Below are 26116 nucleotides of genomic sequence, written 5' to 3' on the forward strand. Positions count from 1 at the left end.
CTCCACGAAGGAATGAAGGCCGTTGCGGACTGGATGAGGACCAGCCATCTGAAGCTGAACGCGGACAAGACGGAGGTCCTCATCCTCGGCTTCAACCCTTCAGCCTCGGACAACTCCTGGTGGCCGACGGCACTGGGGTTAGCCCCGACACCCACCGACCACGCACGCAACCTGGGAATCATCCTTGACTCAACGCTCTCAATGACCAAGCAAGTCAACGCCGTCTCCTCCTCCTGCTTCAACACCCTCCGCATGCTCCGCAAGATCTACAGATGGATCCCGACAGATACAAGAAAGACAGTCACCCAGGCACTCGTCAGCAGCAGACTCGACTACGGAAATGCCCTCTATGCGGGAGCCCTAACCAAGCTCATCAAATGACTACAATGCATCCAAAATGCCTCGGCCATACTGATCCTGGATGTACCACGCGACGGCCACATCACCCCCCACCTGAGAAACCTGCACTGGCTGCCCGTCAACAAGAGGATATCCTTCAAGCTCCTCACCCACGCACACACAGCTCTCCACAGGACCCGCCCAGCCTACCTCAACAGATGGCTCTCCTTCTACATCTTCAACCGCCAGCTACGCTCCTCCGACCTCTCACTCGAGAATAACCTCCGGTGGGAGATCCTTCTCCCAGCTCGCCCCTAAGACATGGAACACCCTCCCACTGAGCCTACGACAGACCCAAGACCTGCTGACCTTCAGGAGGATACTTAAGACTTGGCTGTTCGATCAGTAGCAGTCCCTCCCCCCCCCCAGCGCCTTGAGACCCTCGCGGGTATGAAGTGCACTTTACAAATAATTGATTGATTGAGAGAGCGTTGGAATGCAAAGGGGTAAAAATGACTATTCCCACTCCAGTTTGTGCAACAGGAGAAAGAGGGTAGTTTACTTCTAACAAATAAAATATTTTAACAACTTCATTGAATAACAAGTAATATAAATATTTAAATATATATATATATAAATAAAAATAAAATTACATATTTATTACGTTTAATAAATATTTTTTATTAAAACAAATATTAATATAATTTAAAGAGTACACTATATCCTCACAATCATAACCAACAACTATTTTATTTTCAATTAATAAGCATAACACTATTAACCCATAATATAATAAATAACACACTTAAAAAAAAAAACAACAATTTTTAGATTCATTATAATTTAAATACCGTCATACCCTATAACTCTACAAACAAAAAAACACCTAAAATATATCTTAAAAATTGTAATAAATAACAATTGTACATAATTAGTAGTCCACAAAACAAATATTTCATAATAACATATATTTGGTTAACTTCCTACTCTTTATTCCTTCAAAGGCAACAGTGCGCCCCTAATATATACATGAACAATATCTTATTTACATGATTTACATAATTAATGACCAATTAAACAATTAATAACAATTAACTCTTAATAAATTAATTATAATTAATTAACTTCCCACCCTTTACACGTACAAACACAACAACCTGCAACTAATACATAACTTTAAAAATATCCTAATCACACAATTTACATAATTATCAATTAAATAATTATTAATAAACACTAATTATTATAAATAATTTCCTTCACATCATTTACCCCTACAAAAACCACAATCCACATCAAAAATATAAATACAAAATGAAATTAATTACGCAATTCACATAAGTATCAAATAAATAAGTAATACGAATTAAAAATGAATTATTAATTAAGTATAATTAAAATACTTCCCACCGTATTCCCCTACAAACCCCAAACCCCACACCTAAATTGAAGTAAAAAAAATAATTATTGCACAATTATTATGATTAAATAAATAATTAATATTAAAAAAAAGTATTATTAATTTTTTATTATTAATTTACTTCCCACCCTGTAACACTATAAAAACCCACAACCGTCTAGGGCACTAAAAATAACAATAAACTATTAAATAAAATTTAAAAACAACTAAAAATGTACAGATTATATTTAAAAACATTAACAATATGTATACTAAACGAACTAATTTATAACATATAGAATTCAAATATATACTAGAATACATCAAAATAATTTAATAACTATATTATTAACAATGATACTTGTGTAAACAATATTAACGACACAGCTATTTTTATCATCGATATCAACATAGTTCTTTTTAACATCGATATTACTTACCTTAAAATCGATATTCTTGTCAACTTTATTTTTGCTCATGATTTGCGATATTTACAACTCGATATTTTTGCATCTCGATTTCTTTTTCATATCTTGTCCGAATCCTAGGCCTCACAGTAATGAAAAATAAATTTAGGGAGACAGCACTAGCACTTTAGCACTGGTTAGCAGTGGTAAAGTGCGCAGAGTCATAAGGCCAACAAAAACGAGATCAGCAAAAAGTTAAGGCTAAAAGACAAAATTTGTGGGGGGGGCCGGCAGGGAGGGCCAGATCCAGCAGTGAATTTCATTCTGGTCCCTTAGGACAAGCATCCGATGAAACAAGCAACACAATCCTTATCTAAGTGAATTTGGTCTGGTGCCCAAACTGCCCATATTTATCCTTAGATGAGTTTAGTGAAGTTACCAATGTTATCCATCCTGAGTTCGGGGTGCGCACTATCCTCGTGGCTCATGCCCCTCACCCATGACGTAAGGTATTTCCCACAGACAACGCTGCAAAATAAGTTATGAAACGTTTTTTATTGCACCCAGAATGTGTGTCTTTATTTAGAAAATGCATACTTACAAAGATAGATGCCCAGAATGGTACTCCACTAAAAAGAATGATTGAACCGCTTGTTAAGGGAATGACACAGAGGAAGGCTCCCAGGCAGATCTGCAGGATACCAATCACAATCTGAATTGCCTACAGCAAAAAATGAATGAAATGAATTAGTTATAAGCAGGAGAAGTGAGAAACAAGGATTCAATACAGCATATACTGATCTATAGCATCTTTTACCAAATAAATTACCTTCTAATTAGTCCAGGCACTGCTGAATCTAAACTTCAACACTATTTGCAATTAATAACTATCTTGGCTGTCAATGCTGGTGACGTCAGATACTTTACTGCTTCAACACACAAAGTACCTTGCTTTTAATATATCTCTTCTTCACAAACATTCTTTCATCAACTTTTACTTGCAAAGCTTTACATGAATGTGTACATTATTATGTACATTATTATCCCCCCTGTAGACTCTCTTGATTTGCACTGCTGCTCATTATTTTCAACGTTTAATGACTTCACAGATTTCCTTTTTCTTTCCTATCTGTTCTGTTTATTTATTGTGATACTTTTGTTTGCATTCATCCCTCTCACACTCATATTAACATACATTAGAAATCATGAAGATTGTGGTGCTTGCTGCACTAAAATCCACATATCCTTGGATCTACCTGATGTTTTCTCGCAATAAATATTGGCAGATTTGACCTACTGATTTTTTTCCGGCAATGTGGTTTAGATGGCAACCCTCATTATTTCAGTATGTGCGGTAAGAGGAGTTACGCCTATATCGGAAAGTATTGTATCAGTCGTAATTAGGGCCTTAGTCAATTGGAATGATAGTCTATGGAGACAGTATGGATGGGCTGAGAAATTTGTACTATCAAATTCACCCTGTAGGTGGGAAAACCACCAGTAGACTTGATCTGCTTTAAAAGGTTGCAGTGACTACTGAAAAGCGGGATTGATGACCTATTTTAGATAAAGCCCTTTGCGTTCACTTGCCTAGTACAACTGTTTGATGCCTCTACAATTGTAACCTTGGTATGCGCCAACCCTTGTTGCTTAAATGTTTCAAGGACTTCAGGCCTTGCATTTTCACACATCACCTATAACATTTCCTTTTAGCAAAATGTACCCATGCGACAATAACAGGACCACCTAGAACATAGAATCATCACTTCACTCATGAACCGGTTTATACTTTTTTCTGATGTTTTCTTTTGAAAGGCCCTTCCTACCCCTTTCTTTCAAGGCTCGCCTTCTGTCCTTCAATCAGGATCAATGCTTGGTCCTGTATGCTAGCATTGTAACCTCAATGCCACAAACTTCACTTCATCCTTTGGTTAACAGACATTCTTAACTCCTTTGCTCTATTGTGCAACAACCCATTGGCTGGCCTTACATTTGCCACCTTGGTCCACCAGCATCCCTGCCCGATTATGGCCGAGAGGGGAAAAAAACATAAGGAATTTGGCCTGCTATTCCCAGGGATTGGTTATGAGGATCTTACGGTGAAAATCACATCAACATTAATACCTGGATTTCTATTATAACATTTAAGCCTGCGCTAGCTCTCCCCTTCATAAAGAGTTATGGAAAATCCTAAAGAGCAATTTCCATAACTGTGTTAGATGTGTTCTTAAATAATTTTAGAACTGTGCATGGTAGAGGAAGACATACATATTCCAAGAGTCCCATAAATATTTCAAGAGCCCCAGTACTTACTCCAAGTGTCTTTGGCTCTCCTTCAATGAACCTCCTTAGAAAATAAGGCCCCTGACAAGCAGGGTTGAAGTTAGGATTGGGGATATATGGGTTCACAACATACATGGCATTCCCAGGTGGCGCCGCCATTGCGAATAAGAAGCTGTGAACAAAAGGCTAAGATATTGTGAAATGTTATTACATTAAATACACATAAAACATACTATTTCTCCAATCACAAGATATTCCGTGCATTACCCACTGAAGAAGTTACCTCCACTACAAGCAATTTGTCACCAAGATTACCCCATGGTGTATTTTCTTTTCTTGTTTAGTGTTAACATCAAGAGGGGCCTGGGCCAATATGTTCTAGATGCTGCAAAATCGCTGTCTGTGAGTCTGCAGTCCACTTCCACGTTGCTCATCTCTGGTCCAAAACACAGACAACTCCTTCAGAGCTCAAAGTTCTTGCCTTGTGTGTTTATGGTGTCCCCATGCATCCACCCATGGATTTTGATCCTATACTAAGGTTGGCAAACCTGGGATTGTGCTAAAATTGTTCGCCTTCCCAACAGAAGTGTAACGAGGAGAAATATCTTTAGTTCTCCTTGTTATTTCCTCTTTGTACTTGTGCTGCATTCTGCTCTGCAGCACATATAGAAAAAGGACAATGCCTCTAAGGATTCTTTTTATCTTGCTGAAAAGAGTACAAATGTCTTGTTTTAACTTAATTTAGCAAACAGGAAGTGGGTAAAGACTTGTGGCTACTTGGCCACAGAGGATTTCAAAATGCTTTGTCATACTTGTGGAAAACAACTGAGCGTGTGGTTTCCTCTTCTGCACACAGTTTTTCTCCATTGGGAAATGCTGCTTGGTCCTATCACTTACCGCAAGTAATTTCCCCTGAAGCTAAAGGGGATAACAAGACCTGCAGCTACTGTCAACCTCTTTAATCTGCACCTGCGTGAAACTGCATGTGGACTTGTAGGTCTCCGGATGCTTTTGATGGTCTGTACTATGTAGCTGATTAGAAGGGGGTCACAAACACCCCAGTTGAACGTGAATGCTGCATCAGTATATTTAACTCTTCCATGAAAGGAGCTCTGTGGTCTTAGTTAATCACCTTCATGTCCAACAAACAGATATTTTTAGTAGAACCTTTCTTTTTTTAATTGGGTGTGTTGATAGAACATGCCACTCTATTGTGCATGCTTTTTCCCTGCATTCAATTACAACGTGGTCGTTACAACGACCTCGTTGTAACAACGCATAGCATTACCCCGCAAGTCTTAACAACGACTTGCTCTAGTGGGGGCGCTGGATGTTGGAATAGTATGATTTACTATTCTAACTCCAGTATCTGCAACAGTAGGGAAGGTGTTGGATTTTAAATCCAACACCTTCTACCCCCTCCGCAAGTCATTGTTCTGACTTGCCGACTAATAGTATGCGTCTTTACAACACGGTCGTTGTAACAACGTCATTGTAATTGCCTGCGTGGAAAAGGATTTGTGGTGATAATCATAGTAAGAACATGAAAAATATAACTACAAATATGTGTTACAAATCCTCTATTATCATTTAGATTCTCCTGGTTGACCCTTCATAATATTAGTCCTTAAAACAAAAAGGTGGCTTATGTTCACACATCAGACATGTGGTTGAAGTAAGAGGAAATAAAGTAAAGCAGTAGAGGGCTCTCCCAATGGTGGTCCTCCCTTGGTATCTGCACCCTACCACTGCGGAGGGAAAATCCATCCTGGAGCAAGTCCCAGGAAAAGAAAAGTATGGCACCAGAGCACACAAAAAAGTCCCAACACGTTACTCTATGTCAATAGTGCTGGGTCGGTAAAGTTTTACTTTTTATATCCTTGACTTTATTCTTCTCTAATTCTTTGTATCGCATGTAACACATCTCCAAAGGGAAACCAACACATGTTTCGTCTTCAAGACTTTTTCAAGGCTGTGAAGTATACACAGAAAGGCTACCATTATTGTGAATTGTGATGACAACTCAAAAAACACACATCACCCCGGTAGGGTTAAACTGCAATATTAAGGGCTAAGGGATGGCAAAACACCCGTGGAGGAGGAAGAAAAAATTATAAGAATGTGAAGAAGAGTTTCACCCACTACCATTGAGGAGGATAATAAGTAGTGATTAAGAATTCATACCGTGGCTGCAGTGTAAAGAGTATAGATAGTTTGATAGGATGTCCCTGTTTATATAGTGAACACGGAGCCAGGAGTCACACCCATAGTAGATACTAGAAACCTGAGACACCACCATTGGCATGGGATGTACGTTGTTACAACGCATGCTTTTACCACGCATGCTGTAACAACACAAGTTTTAAAACGCATTCCATTACAACGCATTACACTGGGGGGTGCTGGATAGTGAATATTTTAATTTACTATTCCAACACCAGTCCCCGTGGACACTAGGGAAGGTGTTGGATAGTAAATTAAAACTATTTATTCCCTATCCTAGAGCGCCCCCCAGTGTAATGCGTTGTAATGGTTTTTGTTTTAAAGTCTGCGTTGTAATAGCATTGCGGGCTAAAAGTTGCGTTATAAAGGTTGTTCCCCTCGGCATGGTATGTACCTAATGAATACTGAGAATTTCGTAGTCCGTGTAGCAGTCAGTTCATAAGCAAATGAATAAAAAGCATCTGCTGTAAGAGTTATGCACAATTAAGTTGTAAATAAGGTAAGGAGGGATAGGTAACTTATGCTACACCTCATTATAAGATATTAGCGGTGGTATGTAAGACCCATACAACACACCTGAGAGCATATTTACAAGGAGTTAACACCACAAGAATGTCACTTTTTCCAACTTTCTGGTGGCTTTAAGTCCTTCCCCTCATTTACAAGGCAGTGTTAAGCCACTTAATGTGGCTTCACACCACTCTGTGAATGCTGCCAATATTCGTGCAGCACTTAGCATGAAAGGGGTGTGAAATGGATGTTGCAGTTGGCGTTTCACTGCAACACCCATTGCTTTTTGATGCTGCCCCATATTTACAAGGTATGAGACAGCGCCAAAAATATCACCAGGGAATACATGGTTTTAAGCAGGCGATACGAGGAGAAATGTTTCATTTCTCCTCATAATTTGTTCTTTCCATGTGTGCTGCATTCTGCAGCACAAACAGAAACAGCAAATCACCTGTAAGAATTCTTTTGTGCAGGAAGATGCCCCTTCCTACACATAAACAATCACCCCTGCAGAGCAGGCACCCTTGCAACATGGAGCAAGGGTGCCTGTGCTGGCGCTAGGTCACTTTTTTAGCTCCAGCGCAAGGGGAATCATAGGGGTGTGGCACATTCTTGTATTTACAGCGCATCCCAACGTTTTGAAAGCGACGGAGCATGGCATTACCAATTTTGGCATAACACCGCGCTCCGCTAGTTTCTAGTAAATATGCCGCCTGGTGTCCTAAGTCATATAATTTCAACAAATATTTCCTCACCTGCATCATTTAAAAGTGGTGTATGTTACACTTCCTTAAAGGCATGCTGGTAGCCTGGATCTGCTCACCCTAGGGTCTGATTGTCAAGCACCTCAAACAACTGGGCACTCCTAATTACTAGGTGCACCTAGACACACAATGTATCTGTAAACAGAAAGAGCAAAGAGAAACTAAGGGCCCGATGTAGGTAGGGCGTTACCGATCGGTAACGGGCGAAAATACCGATTTTTGGCCCTTACCGATCGGTAAACAGCCATCGAGATGTAGGGAACAAAAAACATGAAGAATCGGAGTGAAAACCGAATCGGAATGAGTACCGAATGGGAAAGAATCCGATACGTACATACCGAAAATCGGATATGTAACGAATCGGAAAAACACCGATTCGGATGCAAAGACCGATTCGGTCCATGTACCGAATCGGTAGTGACACCGATTCGGAAAATCACCGATTCGGTCCATGTACCGAACCGGTAGTGACACCGATTCGGAAAATCACCGAATCGGTCCATGTACCGAATCGGTAGTGACACCGATTCGGAAAATCACCAAATCGGTCCATGTACCGAATCGGTAGTGACACCGATTCGGAAAATCACCGATTCGGTCCATGTACCGAATCGGTAGAAAGACCGAATCGGACATGAGCCGAATCGGAAAACATGCCGATTCGTATGAATCGCCGATCGGGAAATTCCCCGATTCCGACAGTTGGGGAGATGTAGGGAGGCACAGAAACACCGAAATCGGCTCAAAATCGGTAGAAATCACTCGGTATTTACCATGGATTGCAATCAGGTGGTAACCAACTCCAACCCATATAAACAGTCCCAAAATGCATTGCAACTTGCAGGATGGCAGCTTTCTATGTCATTGCGAGGCGGCTACGGCTACAGCAGGAAGGACAGAGGGAATGGCTAAGAAATGAACAGGTCTACAGACAGAGGATAACCCTGTTCATGCTCACAGAGGCAGAGATACTACAGAGATACAGGCTGGACTCTGACACCATACTTGAGCTCATCAGGGATCTCAAGCCATTCTTGGACCACCACACCCCAAGGGCACACGCCATCCCTGCGCACATCCAGGTGCTATGCAGCCTACATCTGCTAGCGTCTGGCAGCTATCAAAGTGGTGTAGCAGCAGCAGGAGGGGTGAGCCAGAGCAGCCTGTCAAGGTTCATCCACACATTCCTTGACGCCATGATACACAGGATGGACCAATACATCTCCTTCCCTGCAACCCACGCAGAACTGCTACAAACCAAAGCTGACTTCTACCAGATGGCACAATTTCCCCAAATCATCGGTTGCATAGATGGCACGCACATTCCGATTTGCCCACCAGCGGACACCAAATACATATACCACAATCGCAAGTCTACACACACCATCAACGTGCAGGTGATCTGCAATGCAAAGTGCACCATCACAGACCTGGTAGCAAAATTTCCTGGGAGTACCCATGACTCCTATATTTTCCAACAGAGCGGCATATATGCACGGCTGATGGCTGGCGAATTTGGAGAAGGATACCTCCTAGGTGAGACACATCATCAGACCCCCATAACACATAGTAGGTAGGTGGAATACATGTATGCATGTGTCTAATGTGACCCCTTTCTCTTCCAGGCGACAGTGCATATGCCCTCCGCTCATTCATACTCACCCCCTACCTCAACCCCTCCACACCCAGCCAAAGGAGGTATAACCGGGCCCACATACGCACAAGGAATGTTGTCGAACGGACCTTTGGCATCTGGAAAAGTAGATTCAGATGCCTGCACAAGAGTGGAGGTGCAAGGCAGTATACCCCCATCACCTGCTGCAAGATCATAGCTGTATGTGCAATGTTACACAACCTTGCGGTGAAGAAGGGCACTGAGGTGGAGTTGTCTGACTACGAGGACCATGACGACGACGAAGCTGTGCCACTGACACAGCCAGCTGGGGTGTGTACGCCAAGTGATGGCAGATACAGACGTGAGGAGATTACTGAGAACTATTTCTGACTGAGTACAGATGCAAAGACAGCAAAATGTTGATTGGAAAAAACAAATTTTAATAGTGTTGCAACACAGTTACAGCACTGATGTGCAACAAAAAATGGTGTATGGGAAATAAAATAAAGTCCAAGGTTCAGGTTGCCTCACCCGCCCTTGCAAGGCTATTTCTTTGCCCGCTTGCCAGACCCACTGGGGTGTCCCTCAGCCCCCTCTGAATGCCCAGCAGCATCAGCGGAGCGCCTGGTGCTCCTCCGTGGCTCAGACGCAGCGCTGGCCGGGCTGCTGCGGCTGCTGCTGTCCCCAGCATCACCCAGGTCCAGGGCAGGATTGGAGGCGGTGTTCGAAATAATCATGGCCTCCATAGCAGTGGTGATCCGGGCCATCCCCCTTGTGAGCTCAGCCGTATGCTGACTAAGGACAGATTCCTGGTTGGCGCTGCGATGGCACAGTTGTGCCGTCGCCGCAGCAAGGCGGCACATGGCGCGGTTCAGCACCCGGGCATCCCGCCTGCGCACCAGCTCATGCTCCTCCTGTCTGCTAGATGATTGGGTGATGGCAGTGGTGAGCCTGCCTAACCCTGCTGCCACCTCCTTGTTCGATTCCACGACGGCCTGGAATCCCTTGACCAACTCTCCCATCTGCATGTTGTGCTGCAGGAGCTGGCGTTGGCAGGCCATAGTGGATCTTGCCTGTTGCCTCTGAATCTTCACCATCTGTCCCTCGAGGCCCAGGAATACACTGCCCTCCCGTGCTGGTGCAGCAGTGGTGGTGATGGTACGGCGCCGGGCACTGCTGCTTCCGGCCTGCTGAGTGGGCTGGGGTGCCACTGGTGGGGGGGTGGAGCTGGCCGGTCCCTGAGCCCCTGCTCCCAGGACAGGTTGAAGAGGTGGCAAGTCCATGGTTGTGGCAGGAGCTGGTATAGGCGGAATGGTGTCCCTTGTAGGGGAGTTCTCTGGGGAGAACTGTAAGGGGGGTGTGCTGGCCATTTCTGGGGAGTGCAGTGCATCGAAGTCTATGACCAGGACTCCCTCCATACCTAGCCCTGGGGTGTCTCCTTCCTCCTCCTCCTCCTGGCCAGCCTGGCTGGTGCTCGGCCCTGCGACTGCAGTGTCAGACGGTGCTGCTCCCTCTGATGTCAAGGTTGTTCCGCCTGATGGGGCCCCTAGGTACAAAGAAGCATTTGTAAACTGAGTGCCGATGTATTACAGTCAGTACAATTATAGCATTCCACATGTCCTTCCATCTCCTTACACTGTGTCACACTGTTTCCTGTCTTGTGATTCTGCACTGCCATATTTAGCTAACTTCTGCTGACTACATGTACCATGATGCTTGTCTCTTGTATGTTGGTGACAGTACTGTGCTGGGGTTTGCCTATGCATTGTGTCTAATGGGGAGGTGTCTGGTAGGGTGTGTCATGATGCGCATGCTTCTTACCTGTAGCTGTAGCTCTCGCAGAGCTGTCCAGGGTCCCGATTCCACTGACACTCTCCCTCTCAATGGTGCTGGAGACGAGGTCCTCCAGCTCGGTGAGGGGTGGCGCCAGGTTCCTGCCTCCTCCAGTGCCTCCAGCCTGCCTCTGTATCTCAGCCATCTTCCTCTTCGTGAGGCTGCGGATGTCATAGAATCTCTTTTTGAGTTCTTCTACGGACCTGGGGGTGACACCCGCAGCATTCACCTTCTGGGCGATGTCGGCCCAGATCCTCCTCTTGGTGCTGTCTGGCACGTTGAGGGACAGCTTGCCAAACAGCTGGCGGTGCACCCTCACCACCTCCTCGACCAGCACCTGAAGTTCGGTGGTGGTGAACTTCGGCTTCCTCTTCTGGGAGGACTTCTGGCTTTCTGACTGCTCTGCCATGTTCTTCAGTTCAGTTGGTAACCTCCTACTCCCACTGCTGCTAACTGTGAGTGTTGAGCTCAGGCTGGCTCTCCAGAAACTTCTTAATTAGCTGCACCTGCCAGGGTTGCCACTCCCTGTTTGGGTGGGGGAGGGGGAGCCACCTCATTGGCTGAATCGGCTTCTGCCGAATCGGCTTTTACCGAATCGGATATTACCGATTCGGTAAACTCCGATTCGGTATTATCCGATTCGGTAAAAGCCGATTCGGTTCCTTCAATGCATTCCTATGGGCTTTTTCGCCATGGGTGTGTTTTCATGGCTACGAATCTATGATTGCCGAATCGGATTTTACCGAATCGGCTTTTACCGATTCGGTGTTCGCCGATTCGGGACTATCCGATTCGGTGGTAGCCGATTCGGTAATTTCCGATTCGTTGTTAGCCGATTCGGTACTTTCCAATTCGGACCGTGCCGATTCGGAACGTACCGATTCTCATTACCGATGCCGACCGATTCGGTATTCATTCGCTTTTTTTTCCCTACATCTCGTTTTCCGATTTCAAAATACCGATTCGGCCCGCCTCGGTATTTTGAATTCGGAAAATCGCGTTTACCTACATCGGGCCCTAAGACTCTGTTGCAGCACACGTAGGGAGGTGTCATGTAGGCAAATAAAGTGCCAGTATACCTTGAACCAAAGTAGTCAAACACCGCTTCTCAAAATTGCATTGAAGGGCACCATATGCCTACGGGGTAATCACAAGTTACTGTAAAAAGTGAAAATATACCAAGGAGCACCCTGCATGAAATACTGATAGACTGTTTGCACCATGCAAGTCAGAGTCAGTTCCACTTCATAAAATTTAAATGCGAACAAATACATGCATATCACTCTTTAAGTGATGAAGGCAGACGAGGTATGCCTACAAGCAAGGACATGTGTGTTTAAGAAATGTTAGCGTACCCCCTAGGTAACGCTAAAAAAGTAACCGTAAATTCAGGAAGAAGACGGAATCAGAAATATTATTGGATAAATTGAATATGCTAAGTTCTGATATGCAAAATTATGACTTTTCTGTTGTCAACCTGTCTAACGATGTCATCAGTATTGAACAAATACAAATATTAAGCAAGGAACTAGGATTTTGTCCTACTTCTTTACCAGACTTTACAGACTTACATATACATTGCTTTAAGTTTATCTGCAAACTGAAATTGAACACATTTTTTCAAGGTAAAGGGCACACCAACCATGTCCAAACACAGATATAATGGAGTGTAACATGACCATCCAAAAAAAACATATCCATTTGTTACTGTTCCTAGAAAACACACAGGCTGCCACACCATCAGTCGCACAAATCATGGGGAACCTCAATTTTGGCTCAAATCTTGATGATAGTGGTCTTAAAAACAAGTTTAGATTCACCCGGTGCCTACCTATGGACAGCTCGATTGATATTTTGTATTAAGAAGTCACACATGAGCTACCCAAACTGGAGGATGCATATATACTAGGTCAGAAGAACATTAGACACAACATCACAAGAAAGAAAGACAGGCCATACACCCTCAGTCATTAGAATCTAGCATTATCATCAAGAAGGCAGATGATGGTGGTAATGTTGTCATCATGAATGAGGTTGACTACAAAGAAGAAATAGACCAACAACTGTGTGATGTGTCTGGATATTAGAGGCCGGGACACAACACGCTTATAGACACTAACACCATCATTGAACGTAGACTCAAACTTTAGAGGAAGACATTTCTGATCTCGGATGCGGAATATCATTTCAGGTACAATCCTACTCTGAGGGCTCCCAGCACATACATCCAAGATACACTAGCAGAGAGGTTATCCACCTTGAAGGCCTATTCATACAAAGTTGAGCAACTTAGGAAATTCTGCCTTGAGTTTGAGTGCCCCATAAAGAGCGCCTACAGAAAGGAGGAGCTGCAGAGAATCTTGAAGGCCCATTGGGAGGCACAAGAGGGAAATGATGATGTGGATGCAGAGAATGGTTTTCAAGTCACAGATCTGCCAGTGGGCAGAGTAGGCTCAGGAGCTGGCAGCAACCATTCCGGCAGGGGCCTCACTCCAGAAGAGTTACAAGAAAATCAGAGAGTAAGAGAATATGACTTGGAAGTCATGAAAATGAAAATGAAGCAATTGGAAATGGATAAAGAGAGAGAAAAGGCGGCGGAGGAGAGCAAAAATGCCCGTGCATCGGAGGAAAAGAAATTGCTTTTGGCTCATGAGTTGAGCATGAGAGAACTGGATCTTAAAGCCAAGGAGGTAGATGCCAGTTCAAATGGTGGCAGCGCACAGCCAGTGCATGGGGGTAAAGTATGTATTCCCAAGGATCTGGTACATAATTATAATAGGAGTGAGGATATTTATGCATGGTTTACGTCCTATGAGATTGCTTTGAGAATGAACGGTGTGCCTGAAGAGCATTGGGAGGTGGGCCTGTGGAAACATTTGAGGCTTCTGGGAGGAGTGCTCTAGAGCCCTTAGAGATGGCAGGTGCCATGCCCTACCTCAATATGAAGGAGGCCTTATGTCTCAGGTATGGCCTTACTCCAGAGCAGTGTAGACTGCAGTTTAGAAACTCTAAGAAGAGAGAGTCTGAGACTTGGATGGAGTGTGTGAATTTGTACTCGCGTGCACTGGAAGGTTGGATGAAGGGCAGTAAAGTAACTGATTTTAAGGGGTTGTTGCATTTAATCAGTTGGGAGCACTTGAGTAGTCTTTGTGTTCCAGAGCTGCGCCAGCATTTTGTAGACAGCAAGCTAACAGACCCCATTGAGCTTTCTAAGGAGGCGGACCACTGGACCAGTACCAGGGTCCACAGAGGAATTGTGGGTACCACAGCCAAAGGTGGGCAGGGTCCCCAGCAGAAGAGTGGGGGGGGGCAAGGGTAACCAAAAGGAGTTCTCACAAGGGCCCCAAAATAGTTCCCAGGGAAAGGAATCCCAACCCCCCAGACCTAGACAGCCATGGCCCCCGAAGGGCAAGCGGGACAATAGAGATAACAGAATCAAAAGGGGTCCACCTACCTGCTATCTCTGCAACGAGCTGGGCCACATTGCCCCCAACTGTCCCAAAAAGAACACAGCACCCACTGGTGCTCAAGCCCCAGGGTTAGCGAGTATAGCTTTGGGCAAGGATTTGATTTCCAGTGGGGAAGAGCGCTTAGCAGTTATGTCCCTTGTCTCTCTAGGAGACCAAGAGATGGTCCAGGAAACCTTACTGCCCCTGAACACTAAGAAATATGGGCAGAAGGTGACCATCAATGGGAGGGAGGTAGAGGCTCTGAGAGAAACCGGTGCCAGTGTGACATCCGTGAGGTGTCAGTGGGTGTCTGAAGAGCAAATCATCTCTGATGTACTCCGCCCTGTAGTGGCAGCTGACAGCTCAGTGTGCCTCTGCAAGTTGGCGCCTGTTCCCTTTGAATGGGAGTCTCTGGTCTTTTGGAAGTTGTTGTCAGTGATGCTTTGCCTGTAGACTGTCTGCTAGGTAACGACCTGGAGAGTTCCCCATGGAAGGATGTAGAACACAGGACTCACTTGGAGATGTTGGGGTTGCCTGCTTGGATCTGTGTGACCACGCGTGCTATGGCAGCCAGTAAGGGTGACTCAGCAGAACTGGAGCCTGAAACAGTGGCACAGAGACCTGCCAGGAGAGGAAAAGGCAGGGGGCGCGGGAAACCCGCCCCAGCATTTCCCACGGTCCAGGAAGGAGCAGAACCTGAGGGGGATGCCCTGGAACCTACAGGGGAGCAGGTGGCCGAACTGGGGGACCTCCCTGAGCTGACCCATTGGCAGCAGGAAGGTGGTCCCTCCAGGCAGGAATTCTGCCAGGCGCAGAAAGAATGCCCTTCCCTCATTGGTCTGCGGCAACAGGCTGCAGATCAGGCAGCAGGTGGAGCAGCCAGAGATCACTTTATCTACTGGGAAGATGACTTATTGTATAGTGAGCCTAAGTTTGCTGAGCCCGGTGCAGCCCGTGTGCTGGTGGTACCCGAGCACTTCGGAAACTTCCTAATGGGTCTGGCTCATGACGTGCCTCTCGCAGAACATCTGGGGCAAGACAAGACCCTAAACAGGCTTGCCACCCACTTCCACTGGCCCCAGATGAAGAAGCATGTTGGTTCCTTTTGTAGGTCTTGCCAAACCTGTCAAGCCAGTGGCAAGACTGGAATGAAGTTGAAGGCACCCATCCAACCCTTCCCAGTGGTAAGCACCCCTTTCGAGCGGGTTGGCATAGACATTGTAGGGCCCCTGGACCCCAAGACAGCCTTAGGCAACAGGTTCATCCTGGTCTTGGTGGACCATGCCACCCGGTACCCGGAAGCTGTCCCTCTCAGGACAATCACAGCCCCGTGGTGGGCCGTGCATTGATGGGGATCTTTTCCCATGTGGGGTTCCCCAGAGAGGTGGTCTCTGACCGGGGTACCACCTTCATCTCTAGGTACATGAAGTCTCTGTGGGAGGAGTGTGGGGTAACTTATAAGTTCACCACTCCTTACCAACCTCAAGGAAATGGGTTGGTTGAAAGGTTCAACCGGACCCTAAAAGGTATGATTATGGGCCTAGCGGAGCCATCTTGTTACCATGCCTGTTGTTTGCCTACAGGGAGGCGCCTCAGAAGTCCTTAGGGTTCAGTCGCTTTGAGCTCCTGTATGGCCACCCTGTTAGAGGACCTCTCACACTGGTGAAGGAGGGGTGGGAGAAATCCCGTGGGAAAACCCCCCAGGATGTGTTCAGCTATGTGCTGGCCATTCGCAACCAGACACAACGCTTCAGGAAGCTCGCTCAGGAGAACCTGGAAGCTAGCCAGGAAGAAATGAAAAGATGGCACGACCAGAATACCACTCTGGTCGAATTTCAACCTGGGCAGAAAATGTGGGTGATGGCGCCAGTGGAGCCTTGTGCACTCCAAGAGAAGTGGACTGGGCATATGAGGTGGTGGAAAGGAAAAGTGAGGTAACCTACCTGGTTAACCTGAGGACCCCCAGGCAACCCCTGAGAGTCTTTCATGTGAACCGCCTCAAACCACACTTTGAGAGGTCTAAAGTGACAATGCTCCTGGCTACAGATGCAGGAGGGGAGGAGGATAGTGATCCTCTCCCTGACCTCCTGGCAGCTAAGGAGCAAGACGGGTCAGTGGATGGTGTGGTCCTCTCCAGAACAGCAAAGAGACTGTCGCCAAGCGTTGGGTCAGTTCTCCTCACTGTTCTCCTTGACCCCAGGCATCACCAATTGGTCCGTCCATGATGTGGACACTGGAGATAGTCTGCCTATGAAACAGAAATTTTACAGGGTAGCTTACAAGGTCCGGGCCAGCATCAAGGAAGAAGTTTCCAAGATGTTGGCGCTAGGGGTGATTGAGCCCTCCAGCAGCCCCTGGGCTAGCTCAGTGGTCTTGGTACCCAAAGCTGCTGCGCCCGGTGCCACTCCAGAACTCCGGTTTTGTGTGGACTATCTTGGGCTCAATACGGTCACAAAGACTGATGCACACCCCATCCCCAGAGCTGATGAGCTCGTGGATCGGTTGGGAGCTGCCCAGTACCTCAGTACCTTTGATTTGACCTCTGGGTACTGGCAGATTGCCTTAACTGATGGGGCCAAGGAGAGGTCTGCATTCTCAACGCCAGAGGGGCACTTCCAGTTCCGAGTCATGCCCTTTGGGTTGAAGAATGCCCCTGTAACCTTCAGAGACTGGATAACCAGGTACTGACCGGGCTGGAGGAATTCCGCGCCGCATACCTGGATGACATTGCAGTGTTCAGCTCCACGTGGGAGGTCCACTTGCAACACCTCTGTGAAGTGTTGAAGGCTCTTCGAAGGGCAGGCCTCACTATCAAGGCCAGCAAGTGCCAGATAGGGCAGTGATCTGTGGTGTATTTGGGACACCAGGTGGGGAGCGGCCAGGTGGCGCCCCTACAGGCAAAGATTGATACCATTCTGGCTTGGGAGCTCCCCAAAACCCAGACAGAGGTGAGAGCCTTTTTAGGACTCCCCGGGTATTACAGACGATTTGTCAAGGGATATGGCCCCATTGTCGCCCCCTTGACAGAACTCACTTCTAGGAAGACTGGACTGAAGCCTGCCAGACTGCTTTTGAAACCCTGAAAACTGCCATGTGCACAGCACCGGTGCTCAAGGCACCTGATTTTTCCAGTGAGTTCAAAGTGCAGACAGACGCTTCAGAGCATGGTGTGGGAGCAGTACTCTCACAAGTCACTGAGGAGAATGGAGACCAGCTCGTAGCTTTCATTAGTAGGAAGCTACTCCCCAGGGGACGGAGGTGGAGTGCAATTGAAAGGGAAGTTTTTACTGTGGTCTGGGCTCTGAAGAAGTTGAGGCCCTACCTGTTTGGGACTCACTTCCGTGTTCAGACTGACCAGAGGCCCCTCATGTGGTTAATGCAAATGAGGGGTGAGAACCCAAAATTGTTGAGGTGGTCCATCTCCCTACAGGAGCCCTGGTACAGAGCACGCCAACGCTGATGGTCTGTCCAGGTATTTCTGCCTTAGTGAAGAGAACCCCCAAGAGGGTGGGTAGTTCTCCCCACTTTCAGCTGGAGGGGACACGTGTTAGACCTGGCATCTTTGGCGTGGTTTCCCCCTACCTTTTTACCTCTACCTCCTGTATTTTTGATGCTGTGCTGGATTTCGTTTTGCTGGTTTAGATGCTTTGGACACTCTGCCACTGCTGATCGGTGCCAGAGTGTAAGTGCTCCCTATGTAAATTGTTATCATGATTGGATATACATGATTGGCATATTTGTATCACCACGAAGTCCGTAGTAAAGTGCACCGGGTGTGCCAGGGCTGGTGATGACAAATGCTACTAGTGGGCCTGCAGCACTGATTGTGCCACCCACATGAGTAGCTCTAAAATGGTGTTTTGGGTGTGCCACTGCAGTGCATGTGTGCAGTCTAGGAACTGCTGTGTCCTCCTGGTCAGTGTCCCCACTGATCAGGCCTAGCCCTTCCCTTTTGTGCACATTAATCACCCCTATGGAAGGCCCAAGGTACCCCCCTGGGCAGGGTGCAGTGTATGTGAAAGGTAGAGCATGTACTGGTGCAGGTGACATGCTCTGGTAGTGAAAGGCAGCCATTTTCGTTTTTCACTATTGTAAGGCTATCTTGCTCCATAGGTTAACATGGGGGATGCTGGCTACAGTGGCTACCAGCATTTCTTCCCATAGGAACAAGATAGGACATAAGAGTCTAGTGTCCCTGAACTCAGAATTTAATAACACATCTTTTAGGAAAGGTTGTTTTTAAATCCTGTGTTTGAGAACAGCACTTTTAGAAAGTTGCTGTTCTCTTGTCTGACCCTTCTGTGTGCCTTGGCACAACTGTACGATGTAATTAAACAACTGGACGATCGCTCCCTGGAAATCATCGCAAATACTCTTAATTCCTCATTTGATATTTCCACAGTTCCGGCCCTATGGAAACACGCCATGATAACCCCATTACTAAAAAAGCCCACAGCAAACCCGGAAATTCCGGCCAACTATAGACCCATATCCCTGCTTCCTGCCTTCTCCAAATGCTTGGAGAGACACGTCCTCTCAGTCTTATCCACGTTTGCTGAAGAAAACTCACTTCTGCACCCCTCCCAATCGGGCTTCCGGGCTGGTTTCTCGACAGAAACCACCCTTCTAGGAGTTACGGAACACATCCGGAATCTCCTTGATAATGGTCAGATGGTCGCCCTCATGCCTTTAGATCTGAGCGCGGCCTTTGGCACTATATCCCACGAAATTCTCATCAAGGAGTTATATAGAAATGGTGTCCGTGGAAAAGCCCTTGAGTGGATTCGTTCCTTCCTGGCGGAAAGAACTTTCCAAATAACATCCTCATTGGCCTGTTCTGATACTGTCGTAATTTGACGATGATCGGGTTAGCGTTAAGCTTTGCTACACGCATTTCCCCTTAACTTGACTATGGTGATCGGAAGCCATTTTGAATACACTGGCGGCCATTTCATATGAATGCATCGCCTCGTGTCCAGCATACCCTTTTGTCCTTTCTCTGTACCACTGACCACTCGAATTTGCCCAGCAACAAGCTATTTTTAGTATTGGTCAAGCTCTCATATGCGCAGTTAATCCCTCTGTACTAGTGGACAGTCATCACTTAGGAATGTCCCTCCAAACTGACCAGTGATGTCGTAACTCCTCCCATGAGTTGGCTGTGTTCCAAAAATGACCATATATGTACCTAAAACTGAGCAAATGTGTTCCGCCTACTCTTTTATTGCTGTAAAACTGTATAAAAGATGTCTCGCACCGATGTTCGGTGTGATACTTCTTGCATTACCAAAGGGTGCTGTAGGAATGTACCACCACCCCATGGGGTCTTAATAAACTTGTCTTTTACATTTTCCAGTTTTCGTGCCAACGTCTGTTTTATGGTGTAGCGGGATTTGCGGAATATGTAGGCCTGAAGAACCCAATACCACAAATTGGCGGCCACGAAGGGACTCATCGGCGACTCGGATGCCCGAAGGAGAGGTCGTGACGAAGGTTTGGAAACTCGCCATGGACGCGTACGCTGCCACTGAGTGACCCGAGTCTTGGCACCCACGGTGTTTTCTTCCTTTCCTTCTGATCTGACCTTCCAGGTGGCGCCGGTCCCCGACTGAGATCCTGCTCGTTCGAGTTGTCGTACAGTGCCGATTTGGCTGATTTGATTAAAGACCTTGGCAGTTGGAACCTGGATATTTGAGGATTTGGTAAGCTTGTGATTGGTAAGATAGTCTACGGACGCTTACTGTAGCTTTTTGAATATGTTTTGAGTTAGCTAACGTTTGGTTCTATGATTTGAATCATATGTGCAGTGCACTTCACATAGGCGGGCATGTAGAGATATTTCTCTAAAAATTGTCTTTGTTTGAACGGCACATTTGTGTGAAGTGTATTTAGTGGCATTTTGTGATATCACGTTTCCGTGATTTTTTTGACATGCCCGTTTTAAGCACACTCCGAGGAATGTGCTGTCTTGGAAAAGGTACCAATTATCGATTAAACGAATCCCAGCCGGCTCCCCCAGAGGGGACCCCTAATCGAGAAATGTATATAAAGTTTGGCCTTCCCCCTATTCTATACAGTAAATTGTGGCATAAGTAGACAAAATCTGAACCCGAATTGCAATGGCCACTACATGGGTCGTTTGATTTACGAAAGGTTCAGTATGTGGAGCAATGTTTGTTTCAGCGTAGGTCTAGACATGATATCTTTGATTGTGCACGAATGTGGGAGAAAGCGGTGCGTGAACGAATGAAGCGTGAAATAGCCTTGGCGGACAAAGAGCAGCGGAAGGCTGCTCGGGATAAGGCTTTACAGCTGGAGGAGAAGGAGTTGCAAGAAAGGAAAGAGAGGGAGGCACAGGAACGTAATTTACAAACAAACGGTCAATTCCCTATTCAACGCCCTCTTTATCCTGTCCTTACTAATGAAGTTGATGATTTTTCATTATTAGATCGTTGTCCGCCTCCATATGTTCCACCTACGGCCCCAGATGAGGATTCGGATGGAGATGGTCGAGGGGGTAGTTGCGTGAGGTTAAGTGCCAGTGAGGCTGCGGAACTGCGTAGTTTTGCTCGTAAACTTAACTTGAACAAAATAACTTTGTCAGAGATTAATGACCAAATGAATAGATGGTCTGAACGAGAATGGTTGTATTTTTTGAGTCAGTTTGGAGATGAAGTTGTAGAACGATTTAGGAAAAATTCGACTTATCTAGAGCCTAAGGATATATCGGTCAATATGGAGAATATGCGTAAAGGTTTATTTGTTATTGCAGATGCGGATCGGTTTTTCCAACGGTTGATCCAACTACGGAATGAGGCGTCAAGATTACGGGAAGCAAGGAAAGAATCAGAGATGCCCGCGCCGGGATCGACGGAGCAATCCAAAGAGTGTTCCATCTTTGGAGCAGATAAGAGTTCTACGATTCATGTTATGCGTATGCGTGAAGCTGCCCCTTTGTATGTCCCTCCTAAAGGGCAAGGTACAAGTGATGATAAATTTTCCGGGGATGCAAAGGGTTATTTTGTATATAATTGGGTTTATACACCTTGGAATAGAGCAGATGTTATGGCATTGAAAAATGCTTTGCCTGACCCCGTAAGAATCCGGCAGCTTTTTATGAAGGAGTGGAAGGGGCTAATTCTTCGTGTGTTATGACGTTAGTTGATATTGATCTTTTCTTTGGGATGATATTGCCCCCTGATATGTGGAGAGCGATTCGTAAGTTCGATGATCAAGCGACCTTGGGAGCGGATTGGAAAACTTTGGGCCAAGCTGATTTAGATAGGGAGCCTGCATGTAAGCCGTGTCAATTAATCTTAGATCTTCCGACGGCTATCTTACACAAATTAAAAACGCTTGTCCCCCCTAAAAAGATTGATTGGACTATGTTAGTTTCTTGCAAACAGAAACAAGATGAATCGGTTTCTGACTTCTTTTCGCGTTTTGAGGAAGCATTTCATGATTACAGTGGGCAATTATTAACAGATGATACGGGTAGGCACTTGTTTGTCGACAAGTATGTGGCTAATCTCCTGCCGGAGATTGCAAAGTGTTTAAAGACGAGTGAAAGTTCCTGGACCACGGCGACCCCTGCGTCCTTATTGACTATGGCTCAGTATTATGAGCGACAGGAATTAGAGGCCAAAGAAAGTACTGATAAGAAAGCGAAGGAATTGAAGACGAAGGTGATGTTGGCTCAGGTTCGTGCTACACAGCCGAGAGGGAATGATAGAGACAGGCGTGGAACGTATGGTGTGTCTTCTGGTCGTATCGACATTGCTGAGGATCAGTGTGCATATTGTAAAGAGTTTGGACATTGGGCCTCAGATTGTCCGGTGCTCCATGAACAGCGTAATCAGCGTGGTCGAGGAGGTGGAAGGACACGGAATAGTTATTCAGGAGCGAGGGGCGGAGCAAGTGATCGTGGCAGGTTTGAAGCGAGGGGTCGTGGTCAGGCCGATAGTAATACTTTTGATCGACGGAATCAGTATCAGATATCGGAGGGTGAGAATGTGGAGTTTCAGGACTATGTACATGCATAGGATTGCGTAGGATGGGGTGTGGAATCGGTTGAAGTACCAGTAGATCAAAGAGGTCCATATGTATCAGCGGGCGTTTTGGGTTCTACTGATCAGTTCCTGGTTGATACAGGAGCTACTCGTAGTGCTCTGTCTAAAAACTTGGTTCCAAGGGCTCCCCTATCTGGCGAAACGATTACATCCATAGGGTTTGATGGAACACCCTCTCTTAGCCCATTGTCACAACCCCTTACATTTTACATTGATAGATTCTTTGGCCCATGCCCATTTATATTGTCGCCGAATACTCCAGACAATATTATGGGAATAGATTTACTTAAATATTTCCGAGCAACAATACGCTGCGCTCCTGAAGGAGTGCGGGTTATTTTGAATGACAATTACCCAGATGTAGAGAGATTGTGTACTCTGCAGGAAATTGAAGCGCTGGCATCCCTCCCACAAACGTTATGGGCTACTTCGGATACAGATGTGGGACAGATGCTTATTCCTCCTATTCGAATAACTGTTAAGGAGGGAGTGTCTTTGCCGCGTGTGCCGCAATATAAAATATCTAGGGAAGGTGAAATTGCCTTAACACACATTGTACACGACTTGATTATTGCAGGAGTAGTGGAGGAAGTTCCCTATAATGTCTGTAACAGCCCGATTCTTCCGATCTTAAAGAAAGATACTGATGACAAAGTCTATCAATTTATTATTGATTTGAGGGAAATTAATAAGATTGTAGTGCCCCAGTACCCGGTGGTGTCTGATATTACCACCTTACTTACTCTGATTCCGCCCACTGCCACCACATTTACTGTGATTGACCTCAAAAATGCTTTCTTTTCCATTCCCATCCATCCCGATAGCAGATATCTATTTGGCTTCACATTAAATAATAAATCGTATAGATTTTGTTGAGTTCCTCAAGGTTATACAGAAAGTCCTAGCATCTGTAGCCAAGCTTTAAAAAGACAACTTGATTCTTTCGATTTGCAGTCTGGAGTGGCTCTCATCCAATATGTTGATGACATTCTACTTGCTGCAGACACGCATGCACAGTGTGAGGAGAGTACTCTTGCTTTGCTCTCCTTTCTTGCCCAGAATAATCATAAGGTTTCTAGGAAGAAACTTCAATACTGTAGACCAAAGGTGACCTACCTCGGTCATCTTTTGTCTAAGGAAGGGCGTGCATTAACATCTGATCGAATTCAAGCGATTTTAGATACACCAGTCCCCCGCACCCAGAGAGATGTGCGTGCTTTCATAGGTTTAACTTTTTAACGTCTTTTTGTAGACAGTGGATAATGGGATTTTCACATATTATAAAACCTTTGTTAGCGTTATTGTCCAAAACTACACCAATGCCCCTTGAATGGACAGATGAGTGCCAGAATGCGTTCGAACAATTGAGACAAGCTCTTTGTTCTGCACCAGTGTTAGGTACACCAGACTACACGAAGATTTTCACATTGTACGTACACGAGAAGGATGGGTGTGCATTGTCAGTCCTAGTGCAGACACATGGGGATAAACAGAGGCCCTGCGCGTATTTTTCGGCAATACTTGACCCTGTAGCACGAGGATTACCTGGGTGCTTTCGAGCAGTTGCAGCAACAGCAGTGGCTATACGGCAGAGTGAAGGAATAGTTTTGTCACATAAATTGCTGGTGTTAGTTCCCCATGTGGTAGATGCTCTGTTAAACCAAACAAAGACCCAATATCTTACGAGCGCACGTTTAACAGGATATGAGCTCACACTGTTGGTGCCGCACATCACACTAAAGAGATGTGCTACCCTGAACCCTGCTACTTTATTGCCATATCCAGTTGCTGAGGGCCAGGAGGAAGAACACCATGATTGTGTTTTCCTGACTGAAGAACAAACAAAGGGTCGCATTGACTTACAGGATACGCCATTTCCAGATGTGGATGGGGAACTGTGGGTTGATGGATCGTGTTTAAGGCTGCCAGATGGTACAACATCCGCAGCATATGCGATCACGACACTTAAGACAGTGGTAGAAGCAGCACGAATACCACAGAAATCGGCCCAGGCAGCGGAACTGATAGCTTTAACAAGAGCATGTGAACTGAGTGCTGGCTTGTGTGTGAACATCTACATTGATAGCCGGTACGCCTTTGGAGTAGCGCATGATTTTGGCCTACTCTGGAGAGAGCGAGGGTTTTTGACTTCACACGGAGTGCACATCATGCACGGAGAATTAGTGCGTGATCTCTTGAATGCGTTACTTTGTCCAAAGAAAGTGGCGATAATTAAATGCAGTGCACATAAGAAAGTGACGGACAAAGTGTGACGAGGAAACGCCTTTGCAGATAGCATAGCGAGGGAAACTGCTATGTTACGAAATGCCTCGCCAATGTATGTAGTGAAATCACAGGCTGAGCGATGGCATGATGCTAGAAAGGAGATACTAAACATTCAGAAATCAGCGTCTGCAACAGAACTCGCAACCTGGGCAGTGGAGGGAGTGCTGGATGATGAGGGTTGTTGGAGAAGCAAAGATATGGAAAGATGGAAATTGCCTGCAGCTTACTTGCAAGCAATGGTCCAAATGACACATGGATTGGCACATGTTGGAGCTCTTGCAATTACTCGATTGTTAACGCGAGTTTGGGAGCATCCTGAGATTGCCAATACGGCCAAAAGAGTAGTGCAGACCTGTTTGATAGGTTTACAACACAACCCTGCTAAGGGGACCCGTACTCTGAAAGGAGGTTTTGTTCCACCTACTGCACCATTCGAGGTACTACAAATGGATTATATTATATTCAGCTTGAGCGTTGCAATAACCTTAAGTATGTCTTAGTGGTGGTATGTGCTTTCAGTAAGTGGATTGAAGCCTTCCCCACGAAGGATAATACAGCTCTGACAACAGCTAAGGTTTTGCTTAAGGAGTACTTCCCACGCTACAGCGTTTGCAAATTTCTGTGTAATGATAATGGTCCTCATTTTGTTGGGAAAATTGTGGAATATGTGATGAAGGGATTGGGAATTCAGCAGAAGTTTCACGCTGAATTCCACCCGCAGTCAGCAGGTCTTGTGGAAAGGTATAATGCTACTCTGAAATTGAAGCTAGCAAAGATCGTGGCATCCACGTCTTTGAAATGGCCGGATGCTCTGCCTCTGGCATTGTTATCTATCAGATCAGTGCCCCATTCCCGAACTGGCCTCACACCCTATGAAGTGGTGTTTGGAAGGCCTATGAATATATGGGGAGTTCCTAAGTCGTGATTTTTGCACGATGT

At 45.8% G+C, this 26116-nt stretch overlaps 1 protein-coding gene across 4 annotated transcripts in view; it reads right to left on the reverse strand.

Moving 5' to 3' along the window:
- Nucleotides 1-26116, reverse strand: part of LOC147735026 (membrane-spanning 4-domains subfamily A member 4A-like) — a 389709-nt gene that overhangs the window by 230142 nt on the left and 133451 nt on the right. For all 4 annotated transcript variants that reach the window (XM_086953117.1, XM_086953116.1, XM_086953118.1 and 1 more), the window contains exons 2-3: nucleotides 4459-4600; nucleotides 2747-2866 (exon numbers count right to left, since the gene is read on the reverse strand). In XM_086953117.1, coding sequence (XP_086809243.1) covers nucleotides 2747-2866; nucleotides 4459-4587 — 249 coding nt within the window. In that variant the 5' untranslated portion in view covers nucleotides 4588-4600. The remainder of the gene's footprint in view (nucleotides 1-2746; nucleotides 2867-4458; nucleotides 4601-26116) is intronic.

This window comes from Lissotriton vulgaris, chromosome 1_2 (assembly GCF_964263255.1).
Source record: "Lissotriton vulgaris chromosome 1_2, aLisVul1.2, whole genome shotgun sequence".
Lineage (NCBI taxonomy): Eukaryota > Metazoa > Chordata > Amphibia > Caudata > Salamandridae > Lissotriton > Lissotriton vulgaris.